Below are 21,921 nucleotides of genomic sequence, written 5' to 3'. Positions count from 1 at the left end.
AGACGAGAAGACGTACAGAAGAGTAATTGGATTTATTATTTACACATATAATCAAGAAGAAAGCAGTCACGTTTATTTACAGACGAGATTAGATACACAGTGCAACGCTAGCTTACCTACAGTCTTAATTAACCCAGGGACAGAACAAACAAAAGACAGACTCACGCGGGGAATGCTGACAGGAATCGCAGGAGGTGGATCGCTGGAGGTGAACGCTTGGTGGAGCCAACGCGGAGCATGGTGGAGCTTTGGTGGAGCTGAATGCTTGGTGGGGCCAACGCGGCTGGTGGGGGGTTGGTGTGACGGGTTCTCTCTCCTTCCCTCACAAGCTTCAGGACTCTTTCTCTCTCTTTCTTAGTCCCACCCAGTCCAACAACTTCCTCTCTTGCTTAGTCCAACTCAAGGCCTTCCTGTCTTCTGATCTCCTCCCTCCTCGACTCTGTAAAAGCTCATCTCCTCGGAAAACGCCCTGCCGTGGGTTATATAGGCCCCGCCCCTCAACCTTTGCGAACCTCCCCGATCGCTCTTCCTCCGCCCTCTCTAGCCAAACCCCTGGCTCATGGTTGGTCGAGTGGGGCTGGCTCACTCCTCCCCTCTATGACGAGGTGGAGACACGCCTTTCTTCTCCGACCCTGCCTCGTGGTCAATGGCGGTTGAAGAGAAAACCGCCCAAAATGCAGTTGGCAATTGGAAGGGAGGTAATTGGCACTGGGAATGGAAGTTTTGGGAGTGGGAATGAAGTTTTGGGAGTGGGAATGAAGGGAATCTATCTCTTTCACTGGTGCAATGGAGTATTTCAATTAATGGGAGACACAGCCTTACCCTAAAACACAGAATAAGATATAACTATCGAACAGGGGTATTCTATGATTAGCTGACGTGTATGCTTGTGGACTAATTATGGGACGCCCTTTTGACCTTTACACAGCTCCGGAGGCAGGAGGCGCAGACTCAAGCAATATTCATCACCAATTTACCACAATACAACACAATCAAAAAAAAATACAGTCCTCATATCCGCAACAATATATATATATATATATATATATATATATATGTTCAGGAGATTAGCGTTATGTATACATATATATACATATATATATATATATACATATATATACATATATATATATATATAAAGCACGATGTCAGTTTGTGTGTTTGTATAGATGTCTGTCCCCCTTCATGAAGTGTAGGTTTTAAAGGCCAAACTTTTAACATGAATGTGTGTTCGTGACGGTCTATTTCTGAGGATAAAACAAACTTGAAAAACATTTTCCATAAATGAGTAATTATGTCTCTTCTATTGGAATTGCAGAAGGTGGTTTGCAAACCGAGCCTCAAGGGTGGTGTACAGAAGCGTTTTAAAAAAAACAAACAATAAATACAAGCTACATGGAGGTGAAATTCGCTGCACATGATGGGCAAAGCGTGCAAAGTAAAATGAGTGTTCGTTTACATCAGTAGGATGTTTAATAAATAAAGAAGATAAAAGCACACCCGACACGAGGCCGAGCATTCAGACCTTGGTACACTCACGAGACTGTACCGTCAAATAAACTGTTCCAACCAGTCATTTTTGACAAGCGTTTATACTAGTGTGTGTATATATACGTATATGTATTTATTTATTTATTATAGATTACACAAATACAACCCCAGCTAATTGGTGATGGAGTCAAAGGTACCTGGCCCCAGCAGGCAGCAGCATGCAGTGGCTCCCAACCATCTCGATCACGGCAATCCACTGACACACCATGGGCTAGCAGGATTTCCGCAACTCGTACACACCCATGGGCAGCAGCCACGTGGAGCTGGACACACAAGGATAAGCGTGGCCATTGGGCTATTTCTGCCCTTACGATCCACAATAATTGGCATCTTAATGTAACAAAACAAAATGGCGCTCTACATGGATGCACCAAAATGAGCTTTTCACTTAAAATGAAACAAACTACAAAGCACACACTAACACATTCAGGCTTCCAATCTCGATCAAGCATCATGCTGGCCATCTTGCACAGAAACATTTAACCTGCAGAAGTCTCGCACACTTGGAATATTTACCTCTGCCACCGAAGGTGGACAGAGAAGAGGTTATGTATTCACCCCTGTTTGTTTACGAGCAGGATATATCAAAACGTTGTGGACGGATTCGGACGAAACTTTGTGGACAGGTTGGGTGTGTGACAAGGACGAAATACTTCGATTTTTGTGAGGATCTGGATACTGGTATTTATTAAATTATTCTGCACCATTGAAATATAGGGCCAAATATAGGGCCAAAACGATATATAGCATGATATTTCAAAAAGTTATGGATGGAGTTGGACAAAATTTGGTGAACTAGTTGGGTAGGTGACAAGAACAAGCCGATTAGATTTTGGTTCAGGTCTGGATGTAGATGTGTCCTCTTCATGTCCAGGTTTTCTTATGCATCTCATTATGGCCATCACAGGTATTGTTACAGAGATAAATCATGAACATTCGATTGAGAAATATTTAAAGTTGAAGAGGACAGTAAATGTTTCATACAAGGGTGGCCCCCTGTTCATTGCGCCAGTCCAGGTTCCCGTCGTGCTTAATCGCCTCCTCAATGTCGCTTATCATGGCCACCTCAGGTGCTGCTCTGCGCTGATTTACCACTTCCTGCGTGATCCCTGTGAATGCACATGGGTTGCAAGAAAGAGGGAATAAAACAAACCTTGAAACCAAGCTTTCAGTAATAGGAATTAGTTTCAAAAGTACACATTCAATCGAGACAATCTTCACATCACCAAATTTCAAAATTAGAAATCTGCCGGCTTCACAATAATAACTAGGAAGTATCCCAAAATGCAAAGCCCATTGGTGTCCGCTTTGTACTCAAACCATACCAGACAAAAACAACAGCTAAAGGAAATACACAAAATGTAAAGTTTATTAAATACTAGCCGAATGCACCCGGCATTGCCCGGATTCTTTTTGAATGAATGTACTACTATAATTCAGCTTTTACTCGCGGCCGTAGAAGATTGACTACGATAATTCAGCTCAGCTTTTAATTGTGAAATGGGCGCAGCCCGGCCGAAGCGGCCTCGACCGGCCTCCCCACCTAGCCGATAACCTTCCGGGGTCCGTCCAGACATTTTTAGTTATTTTTGAATGAATGTACTACTATAATTCAGCTTTTACTCGCGGCCGTAGAAGATTGACTACGATAATTCAGCTCAGCTTTTAATTGTGAAATGGGCGCAGCCCGGCCGAAGCGGCCTCGACCGGCCTCCCCACCTAGCCGATAACCTTCCGGGGTCCGTCCAGACATTTTTAGTTATTTTTGAATGAATGTACTACTATAATTCAGGTTTTACTTGCGGCCGTAGAAGATTGACTACTATAATTCAGCTCAGCTATTAATTGTGAAATGGGCCCAGCCCAGCCGAGGCGGGCCTCAACCGGCCTCGCCACCTAGCCTATAGCCTTCCCGGGGCCCGTCCCGACATTTTTAGTTCTTTTTGAATGAATTTACTACTATAATTCAGCTTTTACTTGCGGCCGTAGAAGATTGACTGGAATAATTCAGCTCAGCTTTTAATTGCGAAATGGGCCCAGCCCAGGCCGAAGCGGCCTCGATCGGCCTCACCACCTAGCCTATAACCTTCCCGGGGCCCGTCCCGACATTTTAAGTTATTTTTGAATGAATTTACTACTATAATTCAGTTTTTACTCGTGGCGGTAGAAGATTGACTACTATAATTCAGCTCATCTTTTAATTGAGAAATGGGCCAAGCGCGGCCGAGGCGGTCTCGACCGGTCTCGCCACCTAGCCTATAATCTTCCCGGGGCCCGTCCCGACATTTTTAGTTCTTTTTGAATGAACTTACTACTATATTTCAGTTTTTACTTGCGGCCGTAGAAGATTGATTACTATCATTCAGCTCAGCTATTAATTGTGAAATGGGCCCAGCTCGGCCGAGGCGGCCTCGACCGGCCTCGCCACCTAGCCACCTAGCCTATAACCTTCCCGGGGCCCGTCCTGACATTTTTGGTTTCAGAGGTTTCCTCCTATCTTTCACCGTTCAGGAGATTAGCGCGTGCAGACAAACAAACAAAAACTTTCTTTTTCATGTATATAATAATAAGAAGAAGAAGAAGAAGATAAAATGTCCACCAACCAGCACGTATACGTCACTTAACTCAAATATTATTAACTTAACTTGACTCTGTTATTCAAATATTGTACGCCGCTCCTTTCCTATTCCATCTCCAGGCGCTGAATGACGTCATCGCCGGGCAAGAACGTCACTGAAAGGAAGTACTCAGTGCACATCATCATTTTTGTTTCCTCGTTTGTTTGTCCGGGCGATATCTCAGCCATCCTTTGAGCTATTAACCTGAAATTTGGGCACAATAGTGAGCACATGCTTTGGCAAAAACGGTATTTTTTTGTTTTTTGATAAATGGTTGAGTATCAACCGTTGACTAATTACTTAATTATTATCGATTTATTAAGTACTTTATTTTCTTTCTCATCTGGGTAATATCTCAGGCACCTTTTGTGCTACGAAGCTGATATTTGTACATGACAGTGACCAAGCGATTTGGCTGTAAAGGGTATTTTTTGATTTATCGATTAATTATTTAATGATTACACCCCTCACTGGCTATAGATATAGGACCAGGATCAGCTAAGGTTCTTCTTTCTTTGCTGTCCTCGGACAATTATTGGCTTTTGTGTGACTTGGTCGCTCCTAACAGGCTGAAAGACGACGTCTTGATGTTCCAATCTATCGTCGAGAAGATGAAGTGAACATATTAAGGCTGAAAAATTGCCACAACTAGCGAGGTATGAATTTGATAATTTGATGAGGAACTCGGGAGAGCGCGTCGCTGATTTTGTGTCTCGATTAAAACATCTGTTTGTCACCTGCAAGTTCATGCCAGATGAGCATCCTGCCAGACTCATGGATGGATTTATTTCCGGTTTGCAAGATCAGAAGATGGTTTCTGCGATACTTCACATCAAGTCTGAGGACATCACATTCGTCAATGCAGTTGAAACCGCACCGGCTGCCGAACAGTCCCTCAAAGATGTACGAGTCATCATCGGTCAGACCAAGGAGGTCGGCACGGAAATCCGCAGGGTATCTGGTTCACCTCGGACACCGAGAACAACCTTCGGAAAGAGACAACACACTAGGGAATACCGTGGGCCACAGTCAAAACACTAACGATCTGGTGACAAGGTGCTCGCTCAGGCACGTTGGAGGTGCGGAGGTCAACACTTCCGTCGTGCTTGTCCCGATAAGGACTGTGTGCGTTTGAATTGTCAGAAGATGGGCCATCTTAAGCGCGTCTGTCGAGCGGCATCGACCACCGCCATGGACAATGATGATGACCCGGGTCAAGATGTTCAACCAATGTTGGGTCTATATTCAGTGGGAACTCCAAAAGCTTGACCAATAACAGTAGACATGGAGGTTACCAATACTCCTATCACATACCAAGTCGACACTGGTGCTGCAGTCTCCATCATAACCAAACAGACCTCTCGTAAGCCGAGCAGTCTGAAGGTCGTCAGTTCAGACCTCACACTGGACACCTACACCGGCGAGAAAATAAAACCGATTAGGGTAGCTGATGTCTCGGTGAGCTATCAGGGCCAACACGCCAATCTCAGGTTAAATGTGGTTCAAGGAAGTGGACCATCCCTTCTTGGTCATGACTGGCCGATTCATATGAAGCTGGACTGGTCAGCGATTCACCTTGTGCAAACCACACCACGTCGGTTGGAGCATCGATCGGAGCAAATACTTCAAAAGCATCAAGGCCTGCTTTACAATGAGCTTGGCAAACTCAAGGATGTACAGACCAAGCTCTTCACGAATGAGGGCACGGATCCTCATTTTTGTAAACAGAGGGCAGTCCCATATGCGCTCTGTGACAGGGTGAAAGGTGAGTTAGACAGGCTTGAGGCTTGTAGAGGAATTAACCTGGTGCTATTTTTGGGGGGGGGGGGGGGGGGTACAAGATCGAGGCTCACGTAAGAGTTAACATTGACCACAAAAAGACAAACACACATAAAACATATGATAAAGGGAGCAGGAGACAAGGTGGGGAGAGAGAGGGAGGCACACAAGTATAACATTTGAGAGCAGGGACATCAGGAGATCTGTGGGAGGGAGAGGGCTTGGGGGGAGGAGGCACGGGAAGGTGGGGGGGGGGGGGGAGGGTGGGAGAGGTATAAAACACATGGACACTGCTAGAACTTCCAGGAAAGACGTTGGTATTTCAAAAATGTGGATCTGGGGTGAAATTAGCGGGGGTAGAAAATATCAAGGTTTTGGATGGGGGAAGATAAGAGATGGTGGTGAACAGCTGTTTTAAAGACCTGGAGGGAGGAGTGGGATTGAAGAGAGTGAGGGAGTTTGTTCCAGAGGCGGGAAAGAAGATGAATGATGGAGTGAAGGTGAGCAGAGAGTGTTGATTTTGGCAGTTTAACCATAAGAGGGTTGCTGGCAGATCAGTGCGACCTGTAGGAATATTTGCGGGACAGAGCCCAGAGAGAGATGGGGGAGCAAGGCCGGAGAGGAGTCGGTAGAAGACAGAAAGACCACCAACCTGCCTGCGGTGAGTGAGTGAGAGGCCCTTGGAGGTAGCTTCATCGCAGGAGATTCCAATGATTCTGAAGATATAACTGATTAAAAACGTATAATTGTGAAAGGCACCATGAGATATAACTGAAGATAGCCTGCTTTGAGTACCCATAAAAAGTAGGCAAACGACAATCTATTCTACCAGCAACCCCTCGGAGCACCAATGTGAAAATCTGGTGGAAAACGTGCACCATGTTGTTGCTAAAATAGGGTGAGGCTTTGAAAGCTCCTGCGGCAATGACGCGAGTGACCCCTGGTGGTGGGTACCTGTGCCACATACAACAACCATTCATATCTTGAACAAAAAGCACGTTGTAGTTTAAACAACGCACAGGACACACTTAATCCACATTTTCATGGCCTAATGTGAAGATATAAAACTACTTTCGATGCACGAATATCAGATCATGGTAAAAAAACAAAAAACACTAAATCTAAATAAGAAAACATTAGGAATTTCATGGAGCAGGAATCAATGTATACCTGCGAATCTTAGCAAAGTGCATGAAATAAAATAATCGGATGTACTCGGGTAAAGCAATGTTACCTCTTTCAAGAAGAAACAGGTTTCCATTGTGCTACTCATGACAACCTAAGCTAAGCATCGCACTTGTGGAACTTACACAAGGAAGTGTAAACAAGCATGAACATCAATCGCCTTCTAATCGGACGTTCAAGGCTTAATATTGTCCGGCAGCAACAAACTTTCACTCGTTGGATGGCAAAAAATAATGCTTTCCTAACCAGAGGAAAACATCGAAAGTGAAGCATGGGGGAGGAACAATACAAGTACGGTGCTGTAATGGAGCCAAAGGTGTCGGTGATTTGCACGAGATTCACAGCGCCGTGACTGCCGCACCATTCTGATCCATCATACCGATTCCTCAAGAACAATTTGGGAGGATTCATCTTCCAGCAATACATTGATGTCGGGTCTACAGCAAATGTGACATTTTGAGGGAAAAAGGACTGAAGGAACACTCACGGCCATGGCCAGGCCTATTACAAAATGCAGATTTGAACATTATTGTTCTCAAGGCCACTTCAGTTACACAACTGGTTATTGAGGCTGTTTGGACTCACGTCAAAGCTGGGGAAAAGGTCACACAGTGACTGAACAATTTGGCTGAATTGTGGGGAGTAATAAACAACTATTGAAACCAAACTCCAAAATACTACTTTGACAAGCGTTATGCCTAGGTCCCCCGTCGGTGAAGTGATGTGAGTTGACAAAGTGGAAGACGCAAGGCGGCCATCTTGGATTTTGACGTGGCGACCCAATTTTCAATAGCGTTCTCCCTTATGCGTAGATACACCCAAACACCAGATTAGAAGTTGGTACTTCGCTTATTTTTCAAGATATTCCGCTCACAAGGGTCAGAGATACATGGCGGCGGCCATCTTGGATTTTGACATGGCGACCCAATTTTCAATAGCGTTCTCCCTTACGCCTCGATACACCCACACACCAGATTAGAAGTTGGTACTTCGCTTATTTTTCAAGATATTCCGCTCACAAGGTTCATACATACATGGTGGCGGCCATCTTGGATTTTGACGTGGCACCCCAATTTTCAATAGCGTTCTCCCTTATGCGTAGATACACCCACACACCAGATTAGAAGTTGGTACTTCGCTTATTTTTCCAAGATATTCCGCTCACAAGGTTCAGAGATACATGGCGGCGGCCATCTTGGATTTTGACGTGGCGACCCAATTTTCAATAGCGTTCTCCCTTACGCCTAGATACACCCACACACCAGATTAGAAGTTGGTACTTCGCTTATTTTTCAAGATATTCCGTTCACAATGTTCAGACATACATGGCGGCGGCCATCTTGGATTTTGACGTGGGTTGCACCCACACACCAAATTAGAATTCGGTCCTTCGCTTACGCACGCACGCACATACGCATGCACACACGCCTGCACGGACGCACACACGGACGGAGGGGAAAACCATCGTCCCCCTTTCGGTTCGCGGTGCGACGGGGGACAATAAACCGTATATGGCAGTGCGAAAGCAAGGTGTGTTAAAACAAAGGACTCGCAAACAAAACACTCATGCATTGTCCACCTCGTACACTTTTCATGTTCTGTTTCTAAACTAATCTCCTGTATTATGCTGAGAATCAATTCACTATGTAGTTGCAATTACTCATGTGGCCTATCCAATATCGCATGGCCTAACTTTACAATGCATAACTTTACAATAACTTTACAATTACATATATTGTAAAGGATAGCACACTGAGCAGTAAAATAATTTAAAACTCTTTATTAATAGCCTGACTTTTCGAGAACAAACTAGTTCTCTTCCTCAGAGGCGTTGAGTGTTGTGTTAACAGTTAAGTTCCGTTGGGTCACATCATGGATTGGATTGGTCCAAGTCCTCGCCAATCACAGGGCTTCACTGCATTCAAATGACTCTGCCGTTTTTGACGTTGTAATTGATTGCGTAGTGCTTTGTATGTGGGATGTAAGTCAATGTGTCGGTTGATGGAGTTTTCATCAGAGTACCAGGCCTCGACAATCTCGCGGTTCACTCTGTGCCAAGGATCGTGGTCTGATTCCATGAGAATGTGTGTTGGTGTGTGTGTATGTGTGTCACAACCAATGACAACCTGTCTTGTCGTCTTACAGCACGTTGGTGTTCAGTTAGCCTTGTAGTTAAGCGTTTGGATGTTTGGCCCACATAATTGGCTTCACAATCTTCACATTGTACGTTAGAGATGACATTCTGTCAAATTTGTTCACCTGGTCTTTTGGCTTTGACAGCTGTGCTCGTAACGATGTTTGTGGGTGTTATGTTAATGTTGTACTCACGTAGAACACGGCGTGTGGTTTAAGAAGCGTGTTGTATGTGTGGAAGTGCCACCATGTGTGGTTGGATTGTTGTTGCCGTAGTTGGATTTCCGGTGACAAGATTTGATGAATGCATTTGGGTAGAGGTTTTCTCGCAGTAGTTGAGTGACGTGCAGCATTTCCATCTGGCGTTGCTCATGGTCACTGCAGTGTTTTTTCACGATCTACTAAGCTGCGAACACAACTTATTTTGTGGCAGGTGAGATGGCCACTACGGTAATCAATACTTTGTGTTAGTAGGTTTACGGTACACCTGCGTGTGTAGCTTGCCGTTTCCGTCCCTGGAAAGATGTACATCCAGGAATGGTAGAGAACCAGCTTGTTTTACTTCACATGTGAATTGTATTGCTGGCCATGTTGAATCTATCTTTGTGTGGAAACGATCACCATCCGCCTTCTTTATGATCACGAATGTGTCGTCAACGAACAGCAGCCACAACCTCGGAGAAGGATCACCATGTAGTGTTAGATGTTCAAAGTGTTGCATCACCAATTATGCGATGAGCCCTGAGATGGGTGAGCCCATCGGGGTTCCTTCATGTTGATGATATATGGTGCTGTCGAATACAAAGTATGTCGATTTGAGGCAGAGTTGAATGAGTGTCATGAGATGATCAGAGCTGAGGCGGCTGTTGCTCACTAGCTCTTGGTCATTGTTGTATAGATAAATATATATATATATATATATATATATATATACTGTTACGGATTCGGCCCTAATTATTGTTGGTATTATTATTATTGTTGGTTCTCAGTAAGGGTTATTGTGGTTAAAAGGTTTAAAAGGGCTCATGACAAAAATGATGCCGGAAATCGGATAGGGCACCGGAAGGGGTGGAGCGAAGAGGAAGAGCGCGTGAGGCAGAGGTGACACGAGGCGTTTGGTAACAGCTCCGCACCCAGCGTGGTCGAGCGTCCATGGAGAGGGAACTTCGAGTCTTGGAAAGGAATCTCGTGCGATCGTGGATATCGTTGGTGTTGGGGAAAAGCCGGAAGCCAGGTACAGGTGGGAGATTCCGGAGAATCTTCTCCTAGCGGCTGCGGCCCGAGGAAGAACCGACCGCCATTTCAGGGACCTCGCGCGTCGTTTGCGGACCCTTGGTTAGTCGCGTCCACTGGTCCCGCCCTCCGGTGGTTTGCCGAGGATGTGTGTGCACAACAGCAGCCTTTGAAGAATATGGTGTGGTTCGCGACTGCACGGTGTATGTGCACGTTTGGATAGCGTCTTTGGGATTCCTCTTTCCACCACCAATTGGGGTTGGCTGGGACCACGTGACGGTCACCGCCTTACCTACATCTCCTTACCCGCCTCATCGCCATCGCCTCTTCGCCGGGAGCACCGTTGTGTTCTAGAGACATTGAGAAGCGCTCTGCTTCAGTCCCTGGGGGTGCCGTGAGTCTGAGCTAGGGTACCATCTTAAGATTGGATTGCCGGATTGATTGCCCCCATTGTTGTATGGTGTTTTTTTGTGTGCTTTTAATATACTAGGGCATGCCCGTACTATATATAAGCTAGGACGTGCCCGTACGTGGGTGCCCGTTCCTTGCCAAAAAAAAAAAAAAAAAAAAATTTGTGTAGGGGTGTGTGTGTGTAAACATCCTAGGGCGTGCCCGTACGTGGGTGCAAAAAAACATGCGTGCAAACAACAACAACAAAAAAAAACTTTGAAACCACGTGGCAGTAACGACCACAGAACCCCCCCCCCCCCTCTATTTACATGAATGGTTTGGTCCATTCGCAACGACCACAGAACCCCCCCCTCTATTTACATGCAATGGTTTGGTCCAAAGCGAACGGTTTGGTCCATTCGATGTGATTCGATGATTCGATGTGAATGGTTTGGTCCATTCGCAACGACCACAGAACCCCCCCCCCTCTATTTACATGAATGGTTTGGTCCATTCGCAAAGCCAAAGCGAACGACCACAGAACCCCCCCCCCCCCCCTCTATTTACATGAATGGTTTGGTCCATTCGCAAAGCCAAAGCGAACGACCACAGAACCCCCCCCCCCCCCCTCTATTTACATGAATGGTTTGGTCCATTCGCAACGCCAAAGCGAACGGCGAACGGCTAAATCGCCATAGCTCGGTAAGTACTTGTCCGATTAATTTCAAACCTTGAAAAGGCACATCCTCGGGTCCCCAGCAATATACCTGGCAAGTTTCAAGTATATCGGACCGGTAGTTGTCGAGAAACAGCGGTCACAGACAAACAGACAAACAGACAAACGTACAAACGTACAAACGTACAGAGATTACTGGAATTATAGATAGATATCTAAAATTATATCCCCCCCCTCTATTTACATGAAATGGTTTGGTCCAAAGCGAACGGCTTGCGAGTACGGTGACAATCCCCCCCCTCTATTTACATGCAATGGTTTGGTCCAAAGCGAACGGCTTCCGGAGTTTGGTAAAGAAAAGAAATCGCCATCGCGTGCACAAACGCGCAGGAAAGCGAATGAATCGCAAATTCGGTTTTATTAGTTTTAAAACATAGTTTAACGCCAACATAGTTTGCAAACGTGAAATAAATGAATACGCTCTCAAATGTGCCATCCGAGGCAGAGTGTGTCCTCCACGTTCGGCACACGCGATCGTTCGCTGCTCTCTGATTGGTTGAATCGTTTTTTGGACATAGCTCGGTAAGTAATTGTCCGATTAATATGAAACCTTGAAAAGGCACATCCTCGGGTCCCCAGCAATATACCTGGCAAGTTAAAAGTATATCGGACCCGTGGTTGTCGAGAAACAGCGGTCACAGACAAACAAACGTACAAACGTACAAACGTACAGAGATTACTGGAATTATAGATAGATTGTTGGTTCATAACCCTTGGTGTGGTTTCATTATTGGTTAATTTCAACCAAGGATAACATATCTTTCTGCCAGGGACCCTCTCAGGGTTCGGAGGTTTACCGAGACCAGGGGATAGGGGAGCACCCCGTAACAATACATATATATATATATATGTATGTATGTATGTATGTATGTATGTGTGTGTGTATATATATATATATATATATATATATATATATATATATATATATATATATATATATATATATATATATATATATATATATGTATGTATATATATATATATATATATATATATATATATATATATATATATATATATATATATATATATATATATATATATATATATTGTTACGGACACGGCTTAAGATGTTATGATGGGCCGAGCGGAATGGCCGCCGTGTTCGCACAGTTTACCCGATTCTTCCCCAACTTACCCGATTCCACCCGACGTTGACCAAATCGCGCTATGCTAAATCAATGAAGGAAAGGACACAACGGCTGGGATAAATGAAACGACACAAGGGGTACAGTTCTCAAGACCTCCGGAGGAGGATATAATTGGTGGTGGAGAAAAGGGGTAGATTACAAGGTAAGAGGTAAAGCACAGAAGAGATAGGCACTTAGCCACAATCTTATCTATCCCAGACAGACCACAGACAAACGGAACAAGACTGACTTACACAGGGATTGATGGCAGGGAAGGACAGGCAGTCGATAGCACAAGCTGCACCTTGGCTCAGGGGCAGAATCAAACACGGTCCGGTCCAGAGATGCGGGGAGGTATTGCAGCGCTCGGAGGTGGCGTCCTTCTTTCTCCAAGCTGAGGGCGCATCTGACGTCACCTCCCTCTTCCTGCGCATGCTCAGCGGGGAGTGACACGCCCTCGGCTCGTTGGCCCCGCCCCAGATGGGATCGGTCCGCCGCTTCTATTGGGTGCGGGGGGTTACCGGGCTCCGCCCTTGACGAGGAGCTGACAGCGAGCCCCTACGTGGTAACCCAGTCGAGCACATGCTCGATGGCGGCTCGTTGGAAAGGCTTGGTGCCCTTTCAACACCCCCTACCAACCAAGCCGGAGTGAGGACGCACACTCCCCGCGCCGCCGCCGCTGTTGTTGTTGTTGTTGTTGTACCATGAGGAAGAGCTGCGGGGAGGTATTGGGAGGTCCTAAACTTCCTAACGGTGCCATACAATCACATTCTGGTGCAACGAAGAGTCAGAATTAATGGAAACGAGTCCTTAACTGACATAGACTAAGAATAACTAGCAAGATGTCCTATAGTTGTCTACGTGAGATGCGGTGGACCTGGATGCGACATTTAATGGGGGAAATAGGGGAAGGTCGGGTCTAGAGAGTGTTGTTTACAGAAAATGGGACTAGGGAATGGGGAATTGGGGATAATTGGGAAGTACTGAGGAAATAGGGGAATATTTACAAGCGGATATGGATGGAGGCCAATCTCATATCCACAACATTGCACCCTTCTCTACCTCGGGGCGTCCCGACCCGATAAATTTTTACCTACGTTAGTGTGGCACTCAGATGTAGTTCCCTCTACTATTAACTCAACCCTGAGTGCGACAGTTTTACAGATGTTCACAAATGAGTAAATATGTCCCCCTGCGACGTTGCACCCTTCTCCTCACAGAAACACACCCACAGGATAACCGAATCGCGGAAAGAATCCTCAAACTAAACATACAGCCGGTAGGGAGCATTATTTATACAAGACTGATATTTACACTACGATCCAGGACCTGTTCTTTGAGGAACACATGCAGATGTTATGCATAGAGAGAGAGCACGCATGCCAGCATCGATACACCAACCCACGAGTGCCCTGTGGCCCTACGGTCTTTAATACTGTGCAGAGCACCCCGTCCAAGCACCAAAAGCACCACCCCATACACACAGTCAGCACCATCCGGTGCACCAATAAAGTGTTCATAGTCACCGGTGGTGTCGCAGCCGGCCGATGTTCTGCCGCTGGTCTTGCCTTCTCTTGGCCTTCTGGCTTCTTTAGGAATAAAGAAAGGCGCCAACCGCGTCCATTTCTAAATTGTGGCCGTCAGGGGGGCCAACTATAAGTGGTTCACCTGTATGGCATAGGTGCCACGTTGACCCAGGGGTCCATCAACGGGTGGTGCTTGCCCGCAAAAGAACTGCGGTCCATTGTGGGCGGCCACAAAAATTGCGGTCCATATGGTGTATCGATCCAGGCAGCAAGCAGCGAAAGTACAGGCCCACAACTGCGGAGCCAGCACCTCTCTCTCCTCTCTCTCTGCCCCAAAGCCAGATCCTCGGAGGTGGGAGACAAAAAGAAGACAAGTGAGTAAGGTGGTAAGGGCGCAAAAGTGCACGCAATACAAGGTAATGCACACTGGGGGCACATGGGAACCAGGTGAGACAGGTACGTTCCTACCGTACGCCCCCCCCCCCCACCAGGTAACCTACATTGCCCCTCCTTTACCCCTTACTGTATCCACAAAACACAACACTACCCATAAACATCTACTTTACACATCAACAAACGTCCCTACTGTCTTCCCCGTTCCTCCCAGAAACCAAATTCGTCTTCTCTCCCTCCTAACCAATCAAATTTGCCATTTCCAACTCAACATCAAAATTTGCCATCTCCAATTCAACATCAAAATTTGCCATCACCAATTCATCATCAGTCCCTCCTAAGGAGGGAGAGATGGAATCACCCCAATGTCTCATCCACGTCGTGATGCGTCTCACAAATCCACACAGCAATTCTCCTTTCCTGCAACACAAAACAAAGAAAACACAGGTGTGGAGTCATCATCATCACCTCAGGTAAGTGGCTGCGTATGGTGCGACAGGTTCATCAATCCTAACTATTTCCTAAATGACTTTAACAACTTTACATTACCCGGGGTCTTTCCCTGCCAATCCATTGGCCAACTTACACTATGGGTTCTAAAAACCAATTCCCATTGCCCAAACTGTGGTGCTTCTCAAATTGGGGTCTCACTCCCCCGATTCATCTCTCGGTGCCCTCGCACAATTTCTGGGCTGTGACGTGTAGCTCTCCCAGCAGGTCTACCCACCTGCACACCTCCACCACTGTAGTTGCCACCCGAGCTTACCTGCTCCTCACCCTAACCTAACTAACTGGGGAAGGCCCTCTCGCACTCTCACCCCCTCAGTGCCCTCTCTGGCACGGGCTGCCCGATCCACACCCGGGATCCTCAGGCACCCACTGACACTAACGGCTCCCAGAGCCCACCTGCGGCCTCACCTGGCCGACATCCTCACAGTGGTGGAGTGCCCAAACCAACTACACACACTAACAGGCTACACGCCCAGCCATTTCCACAACACTAATGCACCCATCCACAATACCATTCTGCAACCACACCACAAATGCCAACATCCAACCATAATTTACCTATACCCTCTACCTAACACTTACACTACCCGCCCCGGGTACTCGTGAAAGGGGTCCACTCTTCCCCCATCCACACCTTCGCACCATGCACACCACTCCGTACCACTTACTCCAACTCTCTCCACACCACTCATTCCAATACTCCATGTATTCCACACACCTGTACTTGCACACCTGTGCTCTCATACTTGGTGCCGCCTGCACCCTTCTCTCCCCCAAGCGCATTCGCGCTGATCCACAACACTCACTACTCATACACTGCTCCACACACCTGTCCAGTTCTCACACAGCATCATCTCATCTAACTACTCCCTTCTGAAACTTGCGCTTCCCAGTCGTCCCTTTAAACTATTGCGCTCCCTCGTCATTATAATCCACACTAATCTACCTGCGTCCCCACTACAGGTATCCTTGTCACTAACTAACCTTACCGTCACCTAATGTCATCTTCGCTAGATCCCTACACACAATATCCTAACCCACCCGGGCTAGTTTTCACTGCCATACACCCCATAAACTATTGCTCATTTGCCCCACATCATGGGTAGGGTGGCAGGGATGCCACCCTTACCCACCATCATACGGCGCGAGTGGGACCTTGTGGGACCACCTCGTATGCGAGTCGTTGCCCGCCTGCCGGACCCCGTGCGTCGCCCCTTGCGGGGTCAGCGCGGGGCCGAACCGGCCGGGCCCCCACAGTACATTACCCCCAAGGGGCTCTCGTGCCTCCCCTGTCCCTCTAAAAACTACCCCTGTTGGTGTCGATGCATGGGTCACACTTCCGCAACCCGCTACCCATTCCATACCACCACAACCTTGCTCACTCACACCTCGCACCTCTCCCATCACCGGACCCTCTCGCTCGCACCCTCGTTCCATACCCTCCGGACCAGCCATACACCTCACTCTTGGCCTCTCACGAACATCCGGGTCTATCTCGACCCCCAAGCTCAGTAAATCCCCTGGCGCATCATACGCACGACCATATTGGTCACCACTTACACCGGGTCCTCTTTCTCTTTGCTTCTCCTCCATCACCTGCGAATCCCTCATCCGGTTAATGAGCACATCATCACGATCCGAACACAGACTTTGGACCAATTCTTTTACTTCCTCCTTTATCTCTTTCTTATCCTCTCTCCGTCGCTTCTTAATTTCACTCACCCCTTCTTCCACTTCTTCTAATTTCTGCTTCACCTCCTTCATCTCCTCGTGCGCCCCCTTAAGTTCTTCCTCTAACTCCACCTTATTTTTTTCTATGTGCTCCCGCACCTCCCGCTCTTTAACCTCCATCACCTCTACCACCTTGTTCATTTTCCTCGTCAGGTCCTCATGTACCGTCTGACACTCTTTTTTAATTACCCCTACGTCCTTTTTCATCTCCTTCTGTGTCGATTTTAAACCCTCTATTACCGCTGTGTTCTTCTTTACCTGGTCCCCCAACTCCTTTTGTCCCACTGTCAGTTGTTCTACTCCCAGCATCAACTCCTCTATACCACCTTGCAATTTTACAGTCCCCTTTCTCACCTCCTTCTCCATGCGCTCCTTACAGTGCCTCACCTCCTCGCGCACTCCTCCGACCTCCTCACTCACACCTCTTCTGATCTCTTCTCCCATCACCTGCATCTCCTGCCCAGATGCCACCCTCATCTGCTCCATTTCCTCCCTGTGAGCATCCAATTTAGTTTCTACCCCCATTCTGACCCCCTCTATCTGCTGCCCCATTTTTTAAACTTCCCTTTCCGCTTGGTCCCTCGTGTCCCTCAATTTGCCTTCCATACTGTTTTCTAACCCCTCTAACCCATTTTTCACTCCCTCTATCTGATTCTCCTGGGCAGCCATTCTATTTTCCACCCCCATTAACCCATGTTTCACCCCTTCTATCCCATTGTCTAACCCCTCTAATTTCTTGTCTAATCCCTCACCGGTACCCCTCGCTTCGTCCCTCATTACCCCCATTTGGCCCTCCAATCGCTCACCCTGAGCATCCATCCGGTTCCCCATTACCCCCAATTGCTCACTCTGCAGTTTGAGGGACGCCTGCATTTGCACCATAAATTGCTCCATGAGGGCCTGCATTTGGGCCATCCCTCCCACTTGTGCAGCGGGTGCGGCCGCCGCAGCCATGTGCGAGGCGCCATTTTGCGAACCTGCCGCCCTCACTGCTTCGCTCTCCTCTTGTCCCTCAATTTGGTCCTGGATCGACCCTGCCTCACTCTCCTCTACCGGAACCCAGCCGTCTTGATCCGCCATAGCGCGACTTTCAAAATTCGGGTTTTTATTTTAAAACAAAACAAATTTCGGTCACTTGTAATTTTGAGCGCGTTAAGCGCGCTTCGGGTCCGATCTCACTCCTCGACACCAATTGTTACGGACACGGCTTAAGATGTTATGATGGGCCGAGCGGAATGGCCGCCGTGTTCGCACAGTTTACCCGATTCTTCCCCAACTTACCCGATTCCACCCGACGTTGACCAAATCGCGCTATGCTAAATCAATGAAGGAAAGGACACAACGGCTGGGATAAATGAAACGACACAAGGGGTACAGTTCTCAAGACCTCCGGAGGAGGATATAATTGGTGGTGGAGAAAAGGGGTAGATTACAAGGTAAGAGGTAAAGCACAGAAGAGATAGGCACTTAGACACAATCTTATCTATCCCAGACAGACCACAGACAAACGGAACAAGACTGACTTACACAGGGATTGATGGCAGGGAAGGACAGGCAGTCGATAGCACAAGGTGCACCTTGGCTCAGGGGCAGAATCAAACACGGTCCGGTCCAGAGATGCGGGGAGGTATTGCAGCGCTCGGAGGTGGCGTCCTTCTTTCTCCAAGCTGAGGGCGCATCTGACGTCACCTCCCTCTTCCTGCGCATGCTCAGCGGGGAGTGACACGCCCTCGGCTCGTTGGCCCCGCCCCAGATGGGATCGGTCCGCCGCTTCTATTGGGTGCGGGGGGTTACCGGGCTCCGCCCTTGACGAGGAGCTGACAGCGAGCCCCTACGTGGTAACCCCGTCGAGCACATGCTCGATGGCGGCTCGTTGGAAAGGCTTGGTGCCCTTTCAACACCCCCTACCAACCAAGCCGGAGTGAGGACGCACACTCCCCGCGCCGCCGCCGCTGTTGTTGTTGTTGTTGTTGTTGTACCATGAGGAAGAGCTGCAGGGAGGTATTGGGAGGTCCTAAACTTCCTAACGGTGCCATACAATCACATTCTGGTGCAACGAAGTCAGAATTAATGGAAACGAGTCCTTAACTGACATAGACTAAGAATAACTAGCAAGATGTCCTATAGTTGTCTACGTGAGATGCGGTGGACCTGGATGCGACATTTAATGGGGGAAATAGGGGAAGGTCGGGTCTACAGAGTGTTGTTTACAGAAAATGGGACTAGGGAATGGGGAATTGGGGATAGTTGGGAAGTACTGAGGAAATAGGGGAATATTTACAAGCGGATATGGATGGAGGCCAATCTCATATCCGCAACAATATATATATATATATATATATATATATATATATATATATATTGTTGCGAATATGGAATTTGGCCTCCATATCCGCTTGTAAATATTCCCCTATTTTCCCCAATACTCCCCAACTATCCCCAATCCCCCATTCCCTAGTCCCATTGTCTGTAAACAACAATCAGTAGAGCCGACCTTCCCCTTATTCCCCCATTAAATGTCGTGCCCAGGTCCACCGCACCACACGTAGACAACTTTCGGACATCTTGCTAGTTATTCTTAGTCTATGTCAGTTAAGGCCTCGTTTCCATTAATTATGACTCTTCGTTGCACCAGAATGTGATTATATGGCACCAGTAGTGAGTTTAGGACCTTTCCCATACCTCCTCCCATCTTCTTCCCCGTCTACAACAACAGAGGGGCACGGCGCTGCGCGGGGGGGAGTGTGCGTCCTCCCACCGGCTCGGTTAGTCGCCATCGACAATGCGCTCCAGACCATGCGCTCCACGGGGTTACCACAAAGGGGCTCCTTGTCAGCTCCTCGTCAAGGGCGGAGCCGGTAACCCCCCCGCACGCACCCAATGAGAAGCAACGTGCCGATTCCACGAGGCGGAGCTAACGAGCCGAGGGCGTGTCACTCCCCGCCGGATATACGCGGCCCCGCGCCGGATGTGACGTGAGATGCGCCCCCAGCTTGAGACGACAAGATGCCACCTCGAGCGCTGTGAAACCTCCTGCATCTACTGGACCGTACAGTACCCTGTCCTTGAGCCAAGAGTGCACCTTGAGCCATCGATACCCGCTTTCCTAGCCATCAAACCCCGTGTGAGTCAGCTTTGTCCCGTTTATCTGTCGTCTGTTGGGAATAATATAAGATTGTGTCTAAGTGCTTGTCTTTCTATGTTGTACCTCTCGTCCCTGTAATCTGACCTTCCGAACGAATATAATCTCCTCCGGAGGTCTTGAGAACTGAACCCTGGGTGTCGTGTCATTTGAAACCCAGCCGTGTGTCCTTTTCCTTTATTGCCTTCATTGATCTAGCGTAGAGCGATTAGTCGACGTTCGGGAACAATCGGGTAACTTGTGCAGACGTGGTCATACCAAAACCGCTCGGTAAATAACATCTAAGCCACGTCTGTAACAATTGGTTGTCAGGAGTTGGATTCGAACCTGGGACTAAATTTATTTAGCCCAAATTTTGGACACCAATTGTGTTAGTACTGTAACAATTGGTGTCGAGGAGTGGAATTCGAACCCGGGACTAAATTTATTAGGCCCAAATTTGTAACAAGTAGAATCGATTCGGAGCGCGTTTCCCGCGCGAAATTATAACGGCGAAATTTGAATTTGTTTTACGAAAATAAAAACCCGAATTTTGAAAGTCGCGCTATGGCAGACCAAGACAGCTGGGGTCCGGTAGGGGAGAGTGAGACAGGGTCGGTCCAGGACCAAATTGAGGGACGCGAGGAGAGCGAGGCAGTGAGGGTAGCAGGTTCGCAAAATAGCGCCGTCACGCACGAAGTAGCGGGCGCGCAAAATGGCGCCTCGCAGATGGCCACGGCGTCCACGCCCGCGACCGTGGCAGCGCCCCCGGTGGATTGGAACTTGTTTTTCATACAAATGAAGGCCCTTATGGCCCAGAATAGCGAAGAAATGGAAAGCAGAATGATGGGGGTAATGGGGAACCGAATGGATGCTCAGAGTGAGCGATTGGAGGGCCAATTAGGGGTAATGGGAAACGAAATGGGGGTAATGAGGGACGAAGCGAGGGCTCGGAGGAAGCAATTGGGGGTAATGGGAAACCAAATGGGGGTAATGAGGGACGAAGCGAGGGGTACCGGTGAGGGGTTAGACAATAATTTTAAGGAGTTAGACAAGAAATTTGGGAAGTTAGACAATAATTTTGAGGGGTTAGACAACGGGATAAAAGAGGTGAGAAATGGGTTAATGGGGGTAGAAAACAGAATGGCCGCTCAAGAGAATCAAATGGAAGGGATGCAAAAGGGGTTAGAGGGGGTAGAAAATAGAATGGCTGCCCAGGAGAATCAGATAGAGGGAGTGAAAACTGGGTTAGAGGGGTTAGAAAACAGAATGGAAGGCAAATTGAGGGACATGAGGGACCAAGCGGAAAGGGAAGTTAACCAAATGGGGCAGCAGATAGAGGGGGTCAGAATGGGGGTAGAAACCAAACTGGATGCTCACAGGGAGGAAATGGAGCAGATGAGGGTGGCATCTGGGCAGGAGATGCAAGTGATGGGAGAGGAGATCAGAAGAGGAGTGAGTGAGGAGGTCGGAGGAGTGCGCGAGGAGGTGAGGCACTGTAAGGAGCACATGGAGAAGGAGGTGAGAAAGGGGACTGTAAAGTTACAAGGGGGCATAGAGGTCCTGACGCAGGAGGTGGAACAGCTGACGGAGGGACAAAAAGAAGTAAAGGAGCAGGTTCAAAGGAACACTGCGGTATTAGGAGGATTAAAAGCGACACAGAAAGAACTAAAAGACGACTTGATAGCGACGAAGAGGGAATGTCAGATGGTACGTGAGGGACTGACAACGAGGTTGGACGAGGTGATAGAGGTAATGGAGACGAAGGACCGGCAGGTGAGGACGCACATGGAAACGGTCAAGGTAGCCTTGGAGGACGAGCTTGAGGAGACGTACCGGGGAATAAAAGAGGTGAGGCAGAAATTAGAAGAAGTGGAAGAAGGGG

The 21,921-nt window shown here is 47.8% G+C and overlaps 1 protein-coding gene across 5 annotated transcripts in view; it reads right to left on the bottom strand.

The window, feature by feature from the left end:
* LOC137414080 (protein phosphatase 1 regulatory subunit 16A) overlaps positions 1–21,921 on the bottom strand; it is an 80,885-nt gene that overhangs the window by 20,350 nt on the left and 38,614 nt on the right. For all 5 annotated transcript variants that reach the window (XR_010981818.2, XR_010981819.2, XM_068099556.2 and 2 more), the window contains 2 exons: positions 2,536–2,660; positions 1,689–1,814 (listed from right to left, as the gene is read on the bottom strand). Coding sequence is in view for 3 of the 5 variants with exons in the window: in XM_068099556.2 (XP_067955657.2) it covers positions 1,689–1,814; positions 2,536–2,660 (251 nt within the window). In the remaining 2 variants the exon portion in view is untranslated. The remainder of the gene's footprint in view (positions 1–1,688; positions 1,815–2,535; positions 2,661–21,921) is intronic.

The sequence above is a fragment of the Myxine glutinosa genome, chromosome 9 (assembly GCF_964187855.1).
Source record: "Myxine glutinosa chromosome 9, kmMyxGlut1.1, whole genome shotgun sequence".
Taxonomy (NCBI): Eukaryota; Metazoa; Chordata; class Myxini; order Myxiniformes; family Myxinidae; genus Myxine; species Myxine glutinosa.
The sequence above is the reverse complement of the archived record's forward strand: the minus strand, read 5'-3'. Positions and strand labels throughout refer to the sequence as shown.